The sequence below is a fragment of the Colobus angolensis genome, unplaced genomic scaffold, assembly GCF_000951035.1.
Source record: "Colobus angolensis palliatus isolate OR3802 unplaced genomic scaffold, Cang.pa_1.0 Scaffold49, whole genome shotgun sequence".
Lineage (NCBI taxonomy): Eukaryota > Metazoa > Chordata > Mammalia > Primates > Cercopithecidae > Colobus > Colobus angolensis.
Window position 1 is genome coordinate 6,421,002 of NW_012118376.1, and position 22,430 is coordinate 6,443,431.

The following is a 22,430-nucleotide window of genomic DNA, read 5'->3' on the forward strand; positions in this document are numbered from 1 at the left end:
AAAAAAAAAAAAAAAACAAAAAGAAAACCTCAAAATATATAAATGTACAATAATGGTTTTAAAATATGGTTTATAGAATAACATTATTTAAAAGGTTATCATTCAAATGGTTCAATAATGTTGTTTAAGTATATAAGTTAAAACAAATTGTGTCAAAAGAGAAAATAAGTAGCTATATGTAAACAAAAGGTCAAAACTATTTTCAACTCAACAGGTTTTTATCTCCTGGAAATCATTATCAGAATACTTATCACAAATATTGCTGAAATAACTCATTTCCTCAAACAGTAAACATCTGTACACTAATAATAATATACAAAAAAATTAAAATGCCAACCTATCCAGTGAGCCAGAGAGTAACCTCTGTCCAGAGCTGCTTAGACATAAACATGTCACGGTTTTGTGATGATTTTTCAAAGATACGAGCAATTGTCCTCCTTTTAACATATCCCAGACTTTAACATAACGACCTCCTATAAAAAGAAATCATCATTAGTTGGATATTCTGCCAACAGATTCAACATATTAAAGAACTGAAAAGCATTCTCCCCTGGACACTCCACAAAGCATGCAGGCTGAGTGAAGGAGTCCAGGCCAGGCTGCCTGGTAAAATCTTGGCTCCACCACTTCCTGGGTTATTGGTAATAACAGTTCCTACCTCACAGAACTGTTATGACAAATAATATTTGTGAAGCATACAGAAATTCCAGCAAAATAAATGTATAACTGAAAGAGTTCATTTTAAGAAAATTGTAATAAAATCATTTTTTAAAAGAAATTCTATATAGTGGTGGGAGTGAATAATGTAGATTTGCAGCAAAATATCAAGCAGAAAAGTCTAATATGGAAAAACAGAAAAAAGGATGGAAGTGGAGACCGAAATCTTGACTGGGGAACAGGAGTTGGAACCCAACTTACAGTTCCCACCTCTCCACTCCTATGTGGCACCTCACAAGAGGGATTACAGTCGAAATCACTGATCTAGTCCAACCCTCTCATTTTCAAGGTCTAGAGACCTTAAGGGATTGCCCAAGGTCACAATTAGCTAGTGACACACAGTGGAGATTAGCATTCTATTCTCCCTATTCAACTTGATATTTTTTCCATTTGTCAGAATAACAGCAAGAAAAGTAGAAATATCTGACATTATCAACCATATTTTTTTTTTTAAATTAGAGATGAGTCTTAGAGTCTTGCTATGTTGCCCAGGCTGGTCTCAAACTCCTGGACTCAAGCTATCCACCTGCTTCGGCCTCCCAAAGCGCTAGGATTACAGGCATGAGCGACCATGCCCCGCCTCAACTTATTTTTAAATCAAATAGCTACTGGGGAAAATAATATAAAACAGAGTAATTTCTAGCCAGATTTTAGAATTAAAAAAAAAAAAGGATGCACACACAGCAACACAGCAACATATATGTTGTCAAGTGTACATACTACCAATACATTCTTCTAATATGAACACATTTTACTTTATTTACAAATGAAAAAAACCAATTTACTTCTTCCACTGTAATTATGAAAATGCAATATGTACAAAATGAGAAAAACATCTCAGTCCCAACTTGTTGAAAAATGTACCAAGGCCCCTTTTGAGGTCACATTATCTCCTTTCTCTAGTACTAGCAGCTATTCGCTGGGTAGGGGCATTTCAACCAAGAGAGGCACAGAAAAAGAGACAAGCCTACCAGATCTCAAATAACTGATTTTCAAAAGCTGCTGCAGATCTGTTAGGTAGGAGTAAAAGGAGTATGAGCTAAATTTCTGGGGTTAAATAAGATGGCACAGGGCTAAATACATAAGGTAGGCTCTCGAGTTCTGTGATTTCAGATCACTTACCACTTTGCCTTGGAAAAATCAGTTAAAACTTTCATTTCATTAGCTGTAAAATAGGAAAAAAGCTAACTACCTTGTAGCATCGTCTAGGGCATTAGAGTTAATATGTATATAACAGCACAGTGCCTGGCTCACATTAGGTACACAATAAATGATAACTGCTTGCCAGTCCTACCTATCAACTGTTTGAACAAAAACTTAGATACGCAATCCAAGTGCACACTGATAAATTATAAAGAGCAACTGATTTTAAACAAATGTGATTCAAAACCAACAATATTGGTGAAAGCTATTTTTAAGAAGTACCTGCTGACACCAGAAGACCTCCAGAGGGGAAAAGCAGGACACTCTCCACTGGCTGCCCATGCTCAACAGAGAGAACGCTCGTATTCGTTCGTGCATCAAACATCTTCACAGTATGATCATATGATCCTAAAATGTCAATTTTTGTATTTTTAGTTTGACTGTTTAAAACAACAAAAACTGTATGTATCCAGGTACAAATTTTAAAAGGAAAAGAAGTTTAGATGGAATTTTAAAAAGACACGTATGTATATTCATGAAGACACAGGACCTCCAAACCCTCTACTACTGATCGTGCCTGAAGAAGTACTACACAATACTATACAGAATCTAACTTGCTCTGACCTTAAAATATTCCTTTCTTTGGACTACTGTCACTACTGAATCATCTGGAAATCTTCGTAAAGGCACCTACAAAGGCTAAACTGCACTGTCTTCGTTTCTTGGTTGCTTGAGGCAAGGAACTATCCACTACAGTTCCGAGAGTCTATTATGTTTTCAGGACAGCCTGCTTTTTCCAGACACACTTGGAAGACATGAACGATCCACAAAAGAAGAATAAGAAAATAAAAAACAATTGGAAGCCAGGCACGGTGGCTCACACTTGTAATCCCAGCCCTCTGGGAGGAAACTGAGGCAGGCTGATCACTTGAGCCCAGGAGTTTGAGACCAGCCTGGGCAACATGGCGAAACCCTGTTCCTAAAAAAAAAAAAAAAAATACACAAAGTAGCTGCACGTGGTGGTGGGCACCTGTAGTCCCAGCTACTTGGGAGGCTTAGGTGGGAGGATCACTTGAGCCTGGGGGTAGCAGATGCAGTGAGCTGTGATCACATCACTGCACTCCAGCCTGGGTAACAGAGTGAGACCCTGTCTCAAAATAAATACAAACATACATACATAAAAATTAATTTAAAAACTGAAGAATTAATCAGAAACACATTCCTTCATAAAAAAAATTTTAAACCCCTCCACCCCAAGAGTCCCTTAGCAACATTAAAGTACATCCCCGTGAGATTATTTGCTTCAGGAGGGAATAGAGTTCACCAACCTGTTATAAAGAGATCCGGATTAAGTTTGCTAGCACATCCACACCTCACATAATCAGAATGTTCTTTAAATGTCAAAATTTCTTTGGAATTTGGAATATCCCATAATTTAACTGTATAATCATCAGCTCCAGAGACCACATGATATTTATCAGCTGTAAAATCTACTGTATGAACTGCTCTGAAAGATCGAAGATCAGTACATTAAAGGCAAGAAAATTATTTTTCTGGTACCTTCTAACATAAAATGTTCCTTTTTCTCAGATTAAAAAAAAAAAAAGCAGCTGAGTTTTAGGGAGCCTTCATAGAAGGAAATCATGAAAGAAAGAGAAAACTTACAAGTGTTTGCCCCCAAGCCAATTAAGAAATGTAAATACTCCTATATTGTAAAGTTTAAAAAAATATATTAAAGAATAGCCTTAAAATCATATTTTCTAATATGTTAACAATTCCATTTAGCTGCTGAATATGGGCGCAAAGGCAGTTCAATTTTTAAAATTTCAAAAAGTTCTTTAAAAAACTCTAAAAAGATTTACCACTAAATAGAATCATGTTACATAAATTTCTGTTATATTTTGTCAAATTTCAGCAAGGACATTGGTAATCCTGAAAATGAAGTTATAATACAAAATTGTGATGGCCACTTAATTTATCAAGGGGCAAAATACTATAAATCCAAGAAGAAAATCCACCTTCCAACTTGACTTCAACATGAGAGCCTCCGAGACAGTACAGGCCGATAGAGCTCTCATTACTAGCTGTAAGGTTGTCTTTAGATCAGTAATTCATCACCTCAGCTGGGCCACAGACCCCGCTAAGGTTAACCAAAAGCTACAGAATAGCTCCCTAGATAAACGTGTATTTCCTAAAATATCACATACAATTCTAGGGAATTCATAAGCCCCATGAAACTGGACCACGGAACCCAAGTTAAGCACTCTTAGAACAATCAGGAAATACAGTACACACACGCAAATAATCTTCATAAAACTGCTCTATGTTTTTCATCAAAGCCCAGAGAAAAAAAGAGCTTACGACAAAATAAAACCAGAACACATAAAAACCAACTGTCTCTTACTTTGTATGGCCTTCAAACTGCCTGAGGGGAGCCCTCCCACTTATATCAAAAAGTTGAACTCCCCCGTCTTCACTACCAGCCACAAGCAATCTACCATCTTGTCGAAAAGTAGCACAGTACGCTGTGTCTTTAAATCGAGAAAAGGTTTTTATAGGTTCTTGGGAGTATCGGCCATAAATGTGAATCTACAAGATGAAAGACAGTATTTCACCAGATGGCTCAAGATCAGTAGTAAACTATACAAAAGAAAAATAAAGAAATTCAATATTATACTTACTCTTGAGGAAGCTGTGACAGCATAATTATATGGAGGCTGAGGAGAAAAGTCTACTTTTGAAACTGCACCAAATTCCTTAATCTGAACAGGGGTCTTAATAAAAAATAATAGCATGTTAACAGAGTTACTGCTGGTAAGACCTATCTAAGCATTACATAATTTCTTACAGACCATTTCTCTTTGTTCTTAGTAACATTTCTTAGGTTGTATTTAACATAAAATTACAAAGAAAGCAAAAAAGGTCCATATCTCATCACCCAGACTATTCTTGTTGCCACTGAAATAAATGTATGGTTAGAAAGCCACACTCCACTCTGTCTCTTCAGCTATTGAGTTTACTGTGATTTCTACCAGAAAAACAAAAAAAGTTATCATGTCTATACCAGCAAATAATAACCATGTACTTTTAAAATAACACAAAGATAATCATACCATGCAGGTTGTTCCACATCTTGCTTCTTTTCACTTAGTAACACATATCAGCTGTCATAGGAACAACAGACTTACCATCCATTTTAAGGACACACTGTAATTTACTATACCAGTCCATTACTAATAGACACAGGTTTTTCAAGATTTCTACTATTATAAGCAATATTTCGTTAAACATCTTTACATATATGAGATTCAAATTTTAAAATTTAATTCATTTGGCATTGATTGATCATCTATTCTGTGCTGGGTATTTGTATGGTTAATCTGATTAAGCAGTATGGACTTTTACATAAAATTCCAAGAAAAAATAGATATCAAATTATCTGCCCAAAATACAAGCTGCTGATAGTTTTTAGTTAACAATTCTCTGTTAGAGCATCCAGAGTATAACATATGCTAGAGAAATTGGCATAAACACAAATTCCTCCTCCCTCATTATCTCCCACATTCACCTTATAGTTGTTCCAGTACAGTGTATCTTGCGTGATTTTTTCACCAAGTATAGGATATGTCTGAATAGCTACAGGCTTATAACCAGCCATAATTCCATATAATTGCACTATTGTCCAAGGGTCACTATTTTGGAATTGGTATTAGAAATAATTGCAGTGACTCTGTCGTAATTCTGAAAAAGAAAATATTTTATATACATATTATAAACTTGTACATATAGTTGATTTCCACTCTGCTTTCTTTAAAAAGTCTGTGTGGAAGTATATAGATTAGAGACCAATAAGCCATGTAATTGTAACCCAGAAAAGGCAATCTATAAGAAGCAGGAATAATTAAAGTAAGGGCTATCACATCGCACCATCTATTCAGTTGTACACAAAGGTTCTTACACCTAGCCAACCGTTTTACAACACTTGGAAATAAATCTAGCACAGCCTTACAGTAGCCAAACCAAAAAGGCTTATGCTGGCTTTGAGTGTCCATTTTTTGGCAACAGGAAATATTAAGGTGAAACTGCAAATACAAGTTTCCTGAATCCAAGTTTTGGATGACATTTAATCTATAACAATTGTAGTTACGGACTTGATTTCCTGAAAGCCTAAAAATGCTAATAATTAAAAAACACAAAGCTTCTAATGTAGAAGCTTAAAATTAAATTTACTTTAAAAGGTTTAAACTGTAGGAACGAAAACTGTAATAAAGCAATCCTGAAATTAAATTAAACACTAAAGTGGCAGAATAGGATAAAACTTTTAAATAACATGCAATCAAACCAAAATATCTTCCCAGAACGATTCAATTGCAAAAGAGATTCAATGTTATTAGGTAAATGATTCCAGAGGTGGTACTCATCATCTATTCCAAGAAGCCTGAAAACTTTACATCAATAACACCACGATAAATAGGTATAACATATATTTTAAAGGTGCTTTAATGAAATACAACGACCAGTAATTAAAGGGGGAACACTCTTCTGTTCATTAAAGTACCTACCAATGTGCAGGACACTGTTCTAGGCACTGGGGATATAATGGTGAATGAAATAAAGACATGGTCTGTGCCCTCGTTTACTCCAGCATACTCCATTTTGGCTGGTGACTGGCACCAGATATTAACCTAGATTCAGCCTTTCCGTGTCCTCCTTCCTCACCCCCTACATCCAAATAGTTAACAAGATCTGCTGATTTTATCTCCCAAATCTTTTAAAACTCCATTACGTTCACTTCACCTGAGGGAACCTCGTAAGCAAAGACAAAGATGGAAATGTGTCCATTGCCTTGGAGAGTTGCTGATTACTCCGGGAACTAACAACGGTGGACAGGAGAGGGTGTAATCGCAGAGAAGAACCTAGGTCGAAGCTTAATTGAGGGAAACTTGAACCGGTTAAAGAATTTAGCCACTCTACTATATACTGGGAAGCCCCAGAAGAGCATGCCAGATAACACAGCAAGGCCGGGTGTGTGGGCTTCCCTCAATGGGAGCCGCCTTCACCTACCTCCACCGAGCCCCAAAGGGTCCGACGAGACACCTCGACCCAAGGACAATTAATCGGACTGGGCCAGCTCCCTATTCCCCGGACAGTTCAGCAGCACTGGCGTAAAAATCACGTGGACCTTCAAAGAGCCGGCGACACACACAGCGAACCTAACGTCGCGCGAAAATGACGTACCAGCGCACGCTCAAGATACTCACGCAACCCGGCGGCGCAGAGGCGAGTCAGGTGGGCGGGGCGATCTGGAGCAGGAGGCGTGACCGGAGGGCGAAATTAGGGCTTCCTCTGCTCTGGTGACCCAGAACCGTCAACTGAAATGACCCTATCTGTGTAGTACTCCGGCAGGATGGGCCTTGGCGCGTAAAGGCGGCAAAAAAAAAAAAAAAAGGAGAGAGAGACAAAGAAAAGAAAACCTGAAAGTCTCAGCTGCACTGCTACAGAACGTTTTTCAGCCAGAAGGCGAAAGAAGAAATCGGAAGTGACGTCGCGGCCAAAACAAGCCCGGGCTTGGAGGCCTGTTCTGAAGCTGGCCTCAGATGGGAAGGCTCGACTCGCTGTCTGCTGTCGTCGGTGGTCGCGAGACCCTGCACTCTCACCGGGTCGGCCTCCAGCCCCCGTGCCCGGGATCCGCTCGCCGCGGATGAGCGAGAGTTTCTTCCTGGGACTTTTCGGGCACAGCTGGCCGGTGGCGACAGAACGGACTTCCTTTCCTACAAGAGTCTCCCCTCCAGCGGGCTCCTGTCTCGGGACGCTGGGACACCTGTAGCCTGTGAGGCATCATTTATTTTCATAGCACCTTCCTCTCCTTGTAGGATAATTCCAGGATCAGGAAGAAACGAGGGGCTCCTGTTATTAACATCCGCAGGAACTAGCATAGCTGCCCACTTTATCTCCTTAGACTCTCTATCCCTTCATCCCTGGGCTCTGACAGATCAAGGTGAACCTAGCTATCTATCGCCTTACCCCCTTTTTCTCACCACCTCCGCTTCTAAGTCGTGTTTACCCCAGCCCCCTCACCCCCCCGCCTCCCTCACCCCCGCCTCCCTCTCCTGTTCTTCAAAATTTTGTCTTACCAATCAACTTTGCTTCTCCTCTCATTAGACTGCTGTGCCAAGATAAGCGTTCTTTTTCCACCCACCCCCTTCCCCTAAGCACATTTGCTGTTCTCCTCTCGAAGACCTGTAATACCATCTATAAACCTTGATTTGTAACATGGAAGCTGTTTAGAGCTGGAAAGAATATCAGAAAGGCCTATTTCAACACCTTTTTATAATAGGTGAATTTCAGAAAACTTGTATTATTTATTTGTCCAGGATTGCCCAGCTCGTTAGTAGCGATAGTGGGAGTGGAAAGCCAGGTCTAATCAGCAAATGTTAGAAATAGAAAAAAGAGTATGGAAAAAATTATTAAAGTTAAGATCAGAAAACATTTACGGAGCACCTGGTAGGACCAAGTACTGTTTTGTGTGCAGAGGTTGGTAGGAGTGGTCCCCATCCTAGGGGAGTTTTCAGTTTAGATGTTATTTAAATGGTCAAGAGAATGGTAAATGCTAACATACAGATATATGCAGGGTACTCAGAGAGCTTAGGGGAGTTGCACTTAGCCAACTGCTGGATAGGAGAAAGGGGGAGATGGTTCTTCCTTGAGGAAACACAGTTGGGATTGTCCGGTACCTTTTAAGACAGCATGGACTAATGCATTGCACATCCATCTCCCTTTGAATCACTGAACTTACTTTCTTTTCTGGTTTCCTTCTTTTTGCCGAAGTGTATTAACCTTCTTCCTGCCCCCTTTTTTTTTCCCCCCTTACTATGCTATGTGTTATTTATTCAACTCTCTCGTGGAGGTTTTGGCTTTGTTCAGTGCTGCCTCATTTTAATGGTCAGAGTGATGGAGTAAGAAGAGCTGAGTAAGCCCTCATAATTCATGAGTTTCCTTTTTCCCCTCTCCTAGGTGGACATATGATTATCTGACCTGCCTACTCAAAGGATTGTTATAAGGATTAATCTTTGAAAGGATTGTTATAAGGATTAATCTTTGAAAATGTTTTAAAAATTGTAAAAGGTGGTTATCTGTAAATGTAGGGTTTGGTGACCCTTGCTCCACTGTGATCCTAATGCATTTTTCTTTTAATTCGAATTCCAATTTTATAACACCCTGCACCCTCTCAAAACTTCTAAGAGGCAATAAACCCTAACGTGAAAAAATTAACTGGATGTTATTAATTTCCTTCCTGTCCCAAATGATAATGTATCTGAGACAATTACACATCTTGGAAAGCCAATCGATAATCTACCTACTTTATTTGTCATGAAACCTACATTAAGTTGCTAATGCTTAATCTGAACAAAAATTGATAAATGTACCTTCAGTTCATGAAAACCAAAGTTTTGTAAAGTCTTTTACGGTCTGGGAATCACAGGTGTTACAGATAACAATGCCAATAAACTTGGATACAACATGAATTATATCATTTCTAAATTCAAACTAAGGGCCACCTATATAAACATAGCATATTAAAGAACTAACCTTAGGTAAGAAGTTAAAGTTTATTTTCATTGTTAGCCTGATCTTTTATCCATTTGGCAATATTCAGGTATAGGAAATGGAAGAAACAGTAACTAAAATTTATTGGAATTTAATGATGGAGGTGAGAATGTCACTGTCCAGTATTTCATTTGGTCTTTACCAGAACCCTGTAAGGTTCATGGTGGTATCCCTATTTTATAAATGACATGGAAACTCAGAGGGATTGAGTAACTTATACAGGTCACACAGCTAATTAATGGCAAAGCTTGGATACATACTCAGGTTTCTCTACCTCTGAACATTATATGCTTTCTATTATGTATAGGTGCTTTCAAGAGCATTGTTTCGATACTGGATTGAAAATGATTATTTTGTGTATTTTTGCCTAAGTTGATAGAATACTTTTAATTTTCTAATTTTCTAATTTTTTTCTTTCAGATTTTTAAATATCCAAATTCCAAGAATACACTGGATACTGCTCTTATAAAACCAAGAGGAAATCATGAAGAAATGTTTTAATTATTGAAACTACAGTTGAAATCATGGCTACATCAACAAATCTGGATATTGGAGCCCAGCTTATAGTGGAAGAGTGTCCCAGCACTTATAGCCTAACTGGCATGCCAGACATTAAAATAGAACATCCACTGGACCCAAATTCAGAAGAAGGGTCAGCTCAGGGTGTTGCCATGGGAATGAAATTCATATTGCCTAACCGATTTGATATGAATGTGTGTTCTCGATTTGTGAAGTCCTTAAATGAAGAAGATAGTAAAAATATTCAAGATCAGGTTAACTCTGACCTGGAGGTGGCATCTGTCCTATTTAAAGGTTGAAAGTTATGGTATAAATATCTGCATTTGTTTTTGTTTTTGTGTATTTGGGTTTTTTTCCCAATCATGAAATTTTGAGTTTGGGAAGACAGTTTAGAAGTCATTTTTTAATATGATTTTCTGGAATCTCACAGAAGCCAAATTAAAATAATTTCAGATTATATAATATTTAAAGGAAGTACATGTTGATTTTTTTAAAAACTTCCTTTTTAATGTTTGTTTACAAATTCCCTAATGAAGTTCCCTATTGTTCCTTTAAAAATCATAGGGCCGGCCGGGCGCGGTGGCTCAAGCCTGTAATCCCAGCACTTTGGGAGGCCAAGACGGGCGGATCACAAGGTCAGGAGATCGAGACCATCGTGGCTAACACGGTGAAACCCCGTCTCTACTAAAAAATACAAAAAAAAACTAGCCGGGCGAGGTGGCGGGCGCCTGTAGTCCCAGCTACTCTGGAGGCTGAGGCAGGAGAATGGCGTAAACCCGGGAAGCGGAGCTTGCAGTGAGCTGAGATCCAGCCACTGCACTCCAGCCTGGGCGACAGAGCTCCGCCTCAAAAAAAAAAAAAAAAAAAAAAAAATCATAGGGCTGGGCACGGTGGCTCATGCCTGTAATCCCAGCACTTTGGGAGACCGAGGCGGGCAAATCACTTGAGGTCAGGAGTTCAAGACCAGCCTAGCCAACATGGTGAAACCTCGTCTCTACTAAAAATACAAAAATTAGCCAGGCATGGTGGCACACACCTGTAATCCCAGTTACTCAGGAGGCTGAGGCACAAGAATTGCTTGAACCAGAGAGGCGGTGGTTGCAGTGAGCTGAGATTATGCTACTGCACTCCAGCCTGGGCAATAGAGTGAGACTCTGTCTCAAAAAATAAAATCATAAGAAAAAATTCGTGTTCCTTTTAGAAATGAATTAGTGTAATATCCCTTCCTGAATATTCCTGTTCTATGAATATTTAATGTGCATTCACTTTCTATGCTTTAATGCATTGAAGTCTGTCGTCATGCCCTAGATTTGCTTTTATAATGATACCCTGAATAATAAAACTATTCTCTTAGGATAACATCACTCAAGATTAATATTTTTTTCCAGAACTTTCACTGTGATAGTACAGTACAGACTTTTTTTTTTTTGAGTGGAAGCCTCGTTCTGTCACCTAGACTGGAGTGCAGTGGCGAGATCTTGGCTCACTGCAACCTCCACCTCCTGGGTTCAAGCAATTCTCCTGCCTCAGTCTCCCGAGTAGCTGGGATTACAGGCGTACACCACCATGCCCAGCTAATTTTTTGTATTTTTAGTAGAGACGGGGTTTCACCATGTCGACTAGGCTGGTCTTGAACTCCTGACCTCAGGTGATCCACCTGCCTTGGCCTCCCAAAGTGATGGAATTACAGGCTTGAGCACCATGCCCAGCCTAGATTAACTCGCCACTATGCAAACAAGGAAGTATGGACTTTCTATGATAAAAACAAGTTAGTATCACTTGATAAATAGTTTAATTGAAGCTATTATTCCTCATGTATTTCTTTTTAAATGTAGGCATTGACATAGAACTCTTATTGAAATGCTTTTAATATGTTTACATTTGTTTTTTACTTAGCTGAATGCAACATCCATACATCTCCTTCTCCGGGAATTCAAGTAAGGCATGTCTACACCCCATCTACAACAAAGCATTTCTCACCCATAAAACAGTCAACTACTTTAACCAACAAACACAGAGGAAATGAGGTCTCTACCACACCTCTGTTAGCAAATTGTAAGTATTTGCCACTGATGTATTACTATATTCTTAATATAATACTTTCAAGAATTTGACTTTAAAACATTATTTTCATTAAATGCATATTCTTTGGATAAAGAAAATGTATTATACTACACAATGGAATGCTATTCAACCTTAAAAAAGAAGGAAATTCTGTCACTTAGCGACACATGGATGAACCTGGAGGACATTATGCTAAGTGAAATAAGTCAGGCATAGAAAGACAAATACCACACGATCTCACTATATGGGACATCTGGAAAAATAGAACTCAGTGGAAGTACACAGTAAACTGGTGTTTACCAGAGGCTGGGAGAGGTGAGTAGATGCTGAAAGGGTAGAGATATTGATCAAAGGATACAAAGTTTTAGCTAGACAGGAGGACTACTTAATGCCGTATTGTGCACAATGGTGACTATAATAAATATAATTCAGTGAAGGCTGGGCATGGTGGCTCACACCTGTAATCCCAACACTTTGGGAGGCCGAGGCTGGTGGATTGCTTGAGCTCAGGAATTCGAGACTGGCCAGGGCAACACAGCAAGACCCTGTCTCTACTAAAAATACAAAAAATAAAAAACGAAAAAATTTTTAGAAATAGCCAGGTGTGGTGGTGTATGGCTCTGTTCCCAGCTACTTGGGAGGCTGAGGTGAGAGGATCACTTGAACCTGGGAGGAGGAGGTTGCAATGAGCTGAGATTGCACCGTTGTACTCCAGCCTGGGTGACAGAGTGAAACCCTGTCTCAGAAAAATAAAAATAAAAAATAATAATGTATTATATTTTTCAAAATTGCTAAAAGAGTAAATTTTAAATGTTTTCACCACAAAAAAGTAAGTATGTGAGGTGATAGATTTGTTAATTGGCTTTAATCATTCCATAATATAAACATATATTAAAATACCCCTTTGTACTCCATAGATATACACAATTATTGTCAATTAAAAATAAATAAATAAATGCATTATACTTAAGTTTTTTGAAAGCTTAAGTGATGTCCTGGTAGTTTTAGCAATTGAAAACTTTTTCATATATTATTACATTTTTAAATATTTCACGTGGGGCTAGACACAGTGGGTCACACCTATAATCCCAGCACTTTGGGATACTGAGGTAGGATTACTTGAGCTCAGGAGTTCAAGACCAGCCTGAGCAAGATAACAAGACCCCATCTCTACCAAAAAAAAAATTTTTAATTAGCCAGGTGTGGTGGCATGCACCTGTAGTCCCAGATACTCAAGAGGCTAAGGCAGGAGGATCACTTGAGCCCAGGATGTCAAGACTACAATGAGCTGTGATCACGCCACTGCACCCCAGCCTGAGCAGCAGAGTGAGACCCTGATTCCAATCAATCAATAATAAATAAATAGTTCATGTGTTATATTTCTCTGCTGAGAGCAAATACAGATTAAAATATTATGAAAACTTAAAAGTTTTACTATAAAAATGAGTTAATAATGAGATTACAGATAATAATCCTGAGCCTTTTGAAATTAAAACACTGTCAGTGTTATGTTCTTTGAGTTCAGGGCTTCACATTTTACTTATAAACCAGATCACTGATCAATAAATGATTTTGTAGTAAAAGCTGAGTGATTTGCACTGTAATTTTGAATTTGAATATAATATGAATATGAAACTGCCCCTTTTAATACCTTGAATCCACAACTTTTTAAATGTAGAATCATTCTAGAGGAAGTAAAGTGTTTCTATTTAAACTACAAAAATGTTCTATGTAGCATAAGTATGTTCAAAAGAGAAAAACAACTGTATTTGTGTTAGTATTTAACTGTATATATGTTAGTCACTGTATTTGAGAATGTAATATAAATATATCTATATTCTAAAGCATGACAAAATCTGTCTTTTCTTTGGAAACACTAAATCCCTCCTGATTTCTGAGTCACATACTGTAACAGTTAAGCTAGGAAGAATCTTCCTGTAGGACTCTCACGCCACTGTTGGCCATTTCTGGTTTACTTACATAAATTTGCATAGGACACCAGTTGCTTTTCCTTCTGTAGTAAGGCCATCCAATTGTATCATTGAAGTCAATGATCAAATGCTACTAATTTTTAAGGAGAACTCTCCCTATTTGGCATTGTCTTTAAAGAAGTTGTCTTAAAATAATCCACCATAGAATTTTTGAGCTAAAAACAAATACCTAAGATCATTTGATTTACATCCCATGTTACAGACAAAAATGTTTAAAGTTACCCAAGATCACACAGCTAATCAGCCACAGCTGGGCCTACACGCAAGAATTTATTCTCAGGCCAGGCGCAGTGGCTCATGCCTATAACCCTAGCACTTTGGGAGGCTGAGCCTGGCGGATTGCTTGAGTTCAGGAGTTGAAGACCTGGGCAACATGGCAAAACCCCGTGTCTACAAAAAATATGAAAATTACCCAGACGTGGTGGCATCCACCTGTAGTTCCAGCTATTTGGGGGCATAAGGCAGGAAGATCACTTGAGCACAGGAGGTTGAGTCTGCGTGACAAATTGAGACCCTGTCTCAAAATAAATAAATAAATTTACTCTCAAGGCCTGTTTTTCATTTATGACCTCATTCCTTGTAAAAAGAAAACCCCATAGAGTCTTGAAATAAAAATATTTAAGACCACAATGGGGTCAGTCAATAAAAAGACAAAAAGTGTCTTCCTGTCTTTTAGACCCATCTTCCTCTTAAGTTTGGATACAGAAATAGCATTTTAAAAATTAAATACCTAAGCCATTTCTTCAGAATAGATTTCATTGATAATAACAATTTGTAGATTTTTTTAAAAGGCTGACGCATGGGGGCTCATGCCTGTAATCCCAGCACTTTGTGAGGTCAAGGTGGGAGGATCCGCTTGAACCCTGGAGTTCAAGGCCAACCTGAGCAACATGACGAAACCCTGTCTCATAAAAATAAAATTGTAGATATCAAAATTACCTTAAGTGAATATGAATCAATTCTCAGATACAGAATGAGTACTTGTAATTTTAGGATACTTTTTTCTTTTCTGTCACCCAGACTAGACTGCAGTGGCGCAATCTCAGTTCACTGCAACCGCAGCCTCCCTGATTCAAGTGATTCCCCCCACCTCAGCCTCCCAAGTAGCTGGGATTATAGGCGTGCGCCACCACACCTAGCTAATTTTTATATTTTTTATAGAGACAGGGTTTTGCCACGTTGGCCAGGCTGGTCTCAAACTCCTGACCTCAAGTGATTCACCTGCCTCTGCCTACCAAGGTCCTGGGATTATAGGCATGAGCGACTGCGCCCAGCCTTAATTTTAGGATACATTTTAAGTTATATTTTTAAAACAATAAAATTATAGTTTTTGTTTTGGAAAAGAAAATTGTGACACAAACATGAACCCTGGGATGATGCAAGTGTACCCTATAGATAATGCATGAAGTATTTTCTGTACTGTTTCAGCTTTGTCTGTTCACCAGTTGGCTGCTCAGGGAGAGATGCTGTATCTGGCTACTCGTATCGAACAAGGTAATAGCCTATTTAAAAATATTTAAGCAAATTCAATAGGATTTATTAGATTTTTTATTTTATTTTAATATAAGAAAGTATAAAGACAAAAACAAATAGTTATATAAACTCACCAGGCAGATAACCCAATGGATAGTTAAAAAAAAAAAAAAAAAAAGGAATATAAAACGTAAAAGTTCCTTTACCACCCTTGCCTTTTCCCCAAAAGCAAACATTATAAGTTTCTTACATTTTCAGAAAATTTTTATGGAAAACATTTCTATTTGTGTTTCAGGTTATGTGTGAGAATGTGTATGTGCTTGTTACTTACACAAAAGGGAAAATATACACTACATTGCACCATTTTACACTGAATACTGTGGAGAGCTTTCTATATAAGCACATATTAAAGACGTATTTTATTGTTTTTATAGTTCCGTAAGTGTGCATTGTATTGCATGTACATGTTCTATGTTATTTATTTTAACTGCCCCCCTTAAGTTTTAGGTTTATACTTAAAACTTAAAATATATCTATAGGGCAGATTCCCACAAGTAGATTTGCTGAGTCAAAGGGTGTGTGTGTATGTGTGCATATATATACGTACATACATATATACACACATATATCCATACATAGATATGCATATATACATATATACATACAACTTATATATGTAAATTTATAATATATATATAAAACCAGATGTGTGTCCCTACACCAGAGCTAGAGTTTCTGTTTCCCCATGTCCTCACTGATACAGGATATTAGCAGACTCCAAATTTTGCTAATCTGACGGGTGAAAAATGGCATCTCAGAGTAGTTTCATTTACATTTTTTAAGTTATGGTCTACTGGAATTTTTTGTGTGTGAACTGCCTGCTATATACTGGTATGTAAACTCTAAATTAAGGAAATTAGCTTTTTGTTGTTGTTTATGTTGCATATATTGTTCCCCAGCTTGTCATTTTTCCTTTGGCTTCCTTTATGAAGTTCTGAAAGCATAACATTTGTAAGTCATAAATTTATTTTCTTCTTTGTGACTTCTGGATTTTATATCTTGCTTAGAAAGGATTTCCCATTTTAAGATTATAAATAAATTCACTCATTCCTTATTCTAGAACTTCTGGGGTTTCCTTTTTACATTTCAATCTTTAACTCACATGGAATATGTTTTGTTGTAATGGAGTAAAGATTGAGCTGTATTTTTATTTTCATGCTTTAAAAGTTAGCCAGTTGTCCCAAAACTGTTTATGGAATACAGGGAGTCTGATCAAAGAGTTTTATTTTGCTTAATCACATCATTTTTATAAGAAAGACTTAATCATTATATTTCTGTTTGTTTATGAATATTTGGAGGCTTCTTCAATCTACTAAATAAATTTAGAGAAAAGGCTGTGGACCTAATAACTAGTAGACAATCTAGGGAAGAAAATGGGGTTCAAGGTAGAATTGCATGGTACTGTATTTGAGACTATTCTTCATTCACATTATATTATCTGTCATCCACATAACATTGTGTTAGCGAACCACAAGAATGAGAGAAATTCACAGGCAGCAATGTTAGCTGTGGAGTAGAAGATAGCTTTAATAAGATTCAGTAAGTTTATGTATTTCTGTAATGCTGAGGGCTATCATATAATCTCATTTTTATTATGATCCTCCCAACTGTACGTCAAGGTAAGCAAGGAATTCTGTATATTGAAGAAATTAAGTGTCTTGCCCAGGGTCACATGGCTAGAAAGTGACAGAGCCAGAATTCAAACTCTGGTCTCCTGATTCTGAAACCAATGTTCTTTTGACTGCCTTGTACCTGGCATTATGTCATGTCTGGTAGTTTGTACTTTAAGTAATATGTTATCTGAACCCGGCTATGTACACTGAGGCATATTTTAATACATTCAGACTACAAATTACAACAACATGCAGTAGGACACCAATGAAAAGTCAGCAAAAAGTGAACTTTGTTGAGTATTATAATCAACTCTTCGGAATGCCAGTTTTTCATAGTGATATTAAGATGTCGTTGTTAAATTAGATCACAAAAATTGCTTTTCTTTTAAATAGAAAATGTTATCAATCACACGGATGAAGAAGGATTTACTCCTCTGATGTGGGCTGCAGCACACGGGCAAATAGCTGTGGTAGAGTTCCTACTTCAGAATGTAAGGAAAATGCCTCAGAAAATGTATATGTATAGTTACTTAAGTTCAGTTAAGTCATTGGTAGAGTTTTTATATATCCAGCCAGCTAGGTATAATGGTAGAGGCTACCAAAAAAAGTTTAATGCTTTTCATATTCTTGTGGAACTTGGATCTAGTTGAGAAGGCAAGACTAATCATACATGCAACAGTAAGAAATAATTTAATGCCCACACCTCTCTAAGTCCCACGGGAACAGAAGTACTGTCAGCTTTGAAGGAGAAGGCTTCATGGAGGAGCTGTGACTTGACTCCAGAATGAAAGGATAATTAGGATTGATACAGGACAGAGGAAGGCAGGCATCCAGGCAATCTCAATAAAAGCATCCATGAGTAAAAGTTTTCATTATTTCTATATTAAGCCCAGAACATTACCAGGTCTAGTGTTTTACTATAATTATTGTAGACAGGGATAACAATATTCTTGTTTAAACTAACTGAGAAGTCTTTTATCTCTATTTCCCATACCAGGGCGCTGATCCCCAACTTTTAGGAAAAGGTCGAGAAAGTGCACTGTCGTTGGCCTGTAGTAAAGGCTACACAGATATTGTCAAAATGCTGCTTGATTGTGGAGTTGATGTAAATGAATATGATTGGGTAAGTTTGTGATACTACATTTAAAATTACTCTAACAAGTTTTAGAATTTGTTTGGTTCAGGAGAGATGCAGTAAGTTTTATTAAAGAAGAAATAGGCCGGGCGCGGTGGCTCAAGCCTGTAATCCCAGCACTTTGGGAGGCCGAGACAGGCGGATCACGAGGTCAGGAGATCGAGACCATCCTGGCTAACATGGTGAAACCCCGTCTCTACTAAAAATACAAAAACTAGCCAGGCGAGGTGGCGGGCGCCTGTAGTCCCAGCTACTCGGGAGGCTGAGGCAGGAGAATGGCGTAAACCCGGGAGGCGGAGCTTGCAGTGAGCTGAGATCAGGCCACTGCACTCCAGTCCGGTCGACAGAGCGAGACTCCGCCTCAAAAAAAAAAAAGAAGAAATAGACTGGGCATGGTGGTGTACACCTGTAGTCCCAGCTGCTTGGGAGGCTGAAGCGGGAGGATGGCTGGAGCCCAGAAGTTTGAGGCTGCAGTGAGCTATGATTGCACCACTGCACTCCAGCCTGGGTAACACAGATCCTGTTTCTAAAAAATAAATCAAAGAATAAATAAAGAAGAATAATTAATTAGCTAAATACCTAGAAGAAAAAGTTAATATCACAGACTCAATTATTAGTTCTGATTTAAGTATCCTTCACAAAATATTAAAATTACTTTAAATGATTGTATGTCCAATTCTAGTAAAACTTCTCACAGCAGCATTAAATTACTTGAGTCTTGCTCACCCTGAAAAACTCTGAATCACCTTTTCGTTTTGCAGAATGGAGGAACACCTCTGCTTTATGCTGTTCATGGAAATCATGTGAAATGTGTAAAGATGCTCTTAGGTAAGCAGATAAAAGTGAATACTATGTAGAAAATCCCATGTGAGGACTTGATTTTATTTTTTCAACCTGGCCTCCCCTGGTGCTACTCAAGAGAATCATTAACTATTGTTAAATACATGAATCTTGCTGCTCTTTACCCCTAGAGCACCTGCCACCATAAAGTTGCCCATGTGAGAAGCACCTCCATCACATACCACACTTGCAATTGGACATTTTGTCCTTGTTGCTTTCTTTTTTTTTTTTTTTGAGACGGAGTCTCGCTCTGTCGCCCAGGCTGGAGTGCAGTGGCCGGTTCTCAGCTCACTGCAAGCTCCGTCTCCCGGGTTTACGCCATTCTCCTGCCTCAGCCTCCCGAGTAACTGGGACTACAAGTGCCCGCCACATCGCCCGGCTAGTTTTTTTGTATTTTTTTAGTAGAGACGGGGTTTCACCGTGTTAGCCAGGATGCTCTCGATCTCCTGACCTGGTGATCCACCCTCAGCCTCCCAAAGTACTGGGATTACTTTGGGAGGCTTGAGCCACCGCGCCCGGCCCCTTGTTGCTTTCATTTGGGGGTCACATGTGAATCCACTATGTGGCCAGGCACAGAGACTCATGCCTGTAATCCCACACTCTGAGAGGCCAAGGTGGGTGGATTACTTGAGGTCAGGAGTTCAGACCAGTCTGGCCAACATGGTGAAACCCCATCTCTACAAAAAATATAAAAATTAGCCAGGCAGGTGGGCGCCTGTAATCCCGGCTACTCAGGATGCTAAGGCAGAAGGATCGCTTGAACCTCAGGGGCAGAGGTTGCAATGAGCCGACACTACACCGCGGCATTCCAGCCTGGGCAATGGAGCAAGGCTCTGTCAGGGAAAAAAAAAAAAAAAAAAGAAGAAGAAGAAGAAAAGAAAATGAATTCACTATTGTTTTCTTTCTACAGTGTCCTTACGTATGAGCTTTATCTTTCACTGTGTATGAGTTTCAGCTACTCCAGAGGATGCTGTTTGTTTGAAGTGTCTTCCCTCCAATCCACTAAAATAAATTCTGAGTACCCCATGCATTCTGTACTTTGTCAGACTACCCTAAAAACATTCTCCAAACTGAAGACTCTCTCCAGCTATTTCTACATGAGCCAATAATAGACAAACATGTCTGCATTTTCATTTCATTTATGTAGATTTTTCTATTTTGATATAGAAAGTGGGGCTGACCCAACAATTGAAACTGACTCTGGATATAATTCTATGGATCTAGCTGTAGCCCTGGGCTATAGAAGTGGTAAGTGTGTTCGAACTCTTGTGTCTCATCTTAGTAAAGCTCTGTAAATAGTATAAGCCAGTACTCCAAACCATCCTTATCACTGTAATCCTAAAACACGTTATCCCAACTCCTGACATACACTTTTAACTTTGGGAAAAGTCCACAAATTCCTATAAAGTCTAGAAATACGTTTGTTACTATACTTTTCACCAAACCAAATAATTAGCTACCAGAGGATAAGTGCATACCTGTTTATAAGATTTATTTCATATTTTGATAGCAAACTATTTATAGGGCAACCTTAGGATAACCTTGTATTCTGGACTCTCCTTCAGTTTCAAAAATACAGAAACCAAGATACAACGTCCAGTAACTTGGACAGTTACTCAGGGACAGACTAAGTTTCAAGTTTTTTAAAGTGTTGCATTGTATTATCGCCCTCAGACTATGCATGTATCCTGCTTAGAAATAACTTTATTTTAGGAAAATATTGGGGATAAGTTAAATTTGATAGTTTTTTAAGAAATTTATAGTCAGTGTGCTGTAATCTTGATTACCTGTCTGTTCTAGTTCAACAGGTTATTGAGTCACATTTGTTGAAGCTGCTTCAAAATATCAAGGAGTAGACACAGTCGTCAGAAAGTCTGCCCTTTTGTTTACTTCTTGGTCCTTATAAGTGATAGTTTTGTTTACTTATAAATTTTTACCTCAGTTGCAATATTTACTGGTTTTTAGTAGGTTTTAATAAATATTTCTCTGAGTAATTCACTGGTTTATAATAAATTTAATACCCTTTTTGTAACTATGTTTTACTGTATATTTAAAATTATAAATTAATGTTTCGTGGCATGTAAATTTTTATGGTACAGATAGTTATCATCGGTCTTTGTATCAAGTGCTGTAATTTGACATTTTCAGAAATTATTCTACCCTAGTCATCTTCACTCATGTATTAAGTCATTCACTTTATATAGGGTTTGCTATAAATCCCTAGAAAAAAATTGTTCTTATTGTTGAATTAAAAAGTGCACAGTGTGATTGTTTACAAAATGATATTATAAATAAATAAAATACTTTTTCTGTCAGTTTGTATAATACTTTTTTTAAGTATACGAGATTATTAGAGATTTCTTTAGGATTTTTAATTTCACCCTTCTGTCCTGCCGTAATACTTCATTAGCTCAAACAATATATGTAATTAAAATAAACTGAATCTAAGTCAATCAACAAAGACTTATTGTCATTTCTAGAAGTATATTTAGAATATTTTTCTCTTTTAAGGAAGTTTTTCAGTAGGAAAAGACCTCTGTGAAGAGAAGTCAATTCTTCAGTACAAGTGAGATATTCTCTAATGGCACAAAGGGAGCACTATAAATCCGTGTTTCACAGAAGCCATGAAGAAAGAGCCATGGGTTAGAAGTTGATTTGACCACTGAGTATAGGACTTGACTTAAATCACTTCACCTGGAAAATAGATGTTTTGTCAGTTATGGTACTTGGTTGTAAGCCACATAAACTTGATCTAGCTAATCTAAACAGAAAGGAAGGATGCAGAATGGAAGGGAAAGCTGAAGAAGCAGGCAGTCCCAAGGAATGAAAGGCAGCTAAGGATCTCAGTCAGGAAACCATGGCCAGGCATTTCGGATGCTGTTACTATGATGTTTAGCTTTAAACCCCTTGTTTGTCATTCTGCTCAGGATTTACATTCCCAGGAGGCAGAACTCTGTTAAGCATGGCATATAAATATACCGCTGAGTTGGGGGAGAAGGGGTGACTGATTAACAATACCCAGCATTGCCCCCAGACCACAGGGAATGTGGCAGGCAAAGGTTACCTAAAGGAAAAGCAGGGGGGAAAGAAAACAATAGATGTTTACACCAAATGCAAATCTAAATAATATGTGAGGCCGGGTGTGGTGGTGCACGCCTGTAAGCCTAACACTTTGGGAGGCCAAGGTGGGCAGATCACTTGAGGTCGGGTGTTCGAGACCAGCCTGGCCAACATGGTGTAACCCCATCTCTACTAAAACTACAAAAA

The 22,430-nt window shown here is 38.1% G+C and overlaps 2 protein-coding genes across 4 annotated transcripts in view; one reads left to right on the plus strand and one right to left on the minus strand.

Moving 5' to 3' along the window:
* The window catches only part of UTP15 (UTP15, U3 small nucleolar ribonucleoprotein, homolog (S. cerevisiae)), a 15,762-nt gene extending 8,664 nt beyond the window's left edge, over nucleotides 1–7,098 (minus strand). Inside the window, exons 1-7 of one of the 2 annotated variants that reach the window (XM_011959264.1) lie at nucleotides 6,925–7,098; nucleotides 5,429–5,601; nucleotides 4,542–4,634; nucleotides 4,265–4,449; nucleotides 3,189–3,367; nucleotides 2,143–2,268; nucleotides 338–473 (exon numbers count right to left, since the gene is read on the minus strand). In XM_011959264.1, coding sequence (XP_011814654.1) covers nucleotides 338–473; nucleotides 2,143–2,268; nucleotides 3,189–3,367; nucleotides 4,265–4,449; nucleotides 4,542–4,634; nucleotides 5,429–5,518 — 809 coding nt within the window. In that variant the 5' untranslated portion in view covers nucleotides 5,519–5,601; nucleotides 6,925–7,098. Of the gene's footprint in view, nucleotides 1–337; nucleotides 474–2,142; nucleotides 2,269–3,188; nucleotides 3,368–4,264; nucleotides 4,450–4,541; nucleotides 4,635–5,428; nucleotides 5,602–6,657 lie in introns of both variants that reach the window. The other variant, XM_011959265.1, reaches the window with a different exon arrangement.
* A 36-nt stretch (nucleotides 7,099–7,134) lies between these two features.
* On the plus strand, nucleotides 7,135–21,478 carry ANKRA2 (ankyrin repeat, family A (RFXANK-like), 2). Of its 2 annotated transcripts, none has more exons than XM_011959263.1 (9): nucleotides 7,135–7,695; nucleotides 9,889–10,281; nucleotides 11,884–12,042; nucleotides 15,471–15,536; nucleotides 17,582–17,679; nucleotides 18,186–18,311; nucleotides 19,085–19,151; nucleotides 20,331–20,411; nucleotides 20,964–21,478. In XM_011959263.1, exons 2-9 carry the CDS (start codon nucleotides 9,993–9,995, stop codon nucleotides 21,017–21,019), a joined length of 942 nt encoding a protein of 313 aa, XP_011814653.1. In that variant the 5' UTR covers nucleotides 7,135–7,695; nucleotides 9,889–9,992; the 3' UTR covers nucleotides 21,020–21,478. The 2 variants fall into 2 exon arrangements, with proteins under 2 accessions (XP_011814653.1, XP_011814652.1); XM_011959262.1 differs by having other exon boundaries at nucleotides 7,135–7,690.
* The last annotated feature ends 952 nt before the right edge of the window (nucleotides 21,479–22,430 follow it).

Excerpts from the sequence above, each read along its gene's own strand:
- ANKRA2 (XM_011959263.1), top strand. The coding sequence starts at position 9,993 with ATGGCTACATCAACAAATCTGGATATTGGAGCCCAGCTTATAGTGGAA. Across the intron at positions 17,680-18,185 it reads TAGAGTTCCTACTTCAGAAT|GGCGCTGATCCCCAACTTTT; the intron begins GTAAGGAAAATG and ends TTCCCATACCAG. Across the intron at positions 20,412-20,963 it reads AGCCCTGGGCTATAGAAGTG|TTCAACAGGTTATTGAGTCA; the intron begins GTAAGTGTGTTC and ends TGTCTGTTCTAG.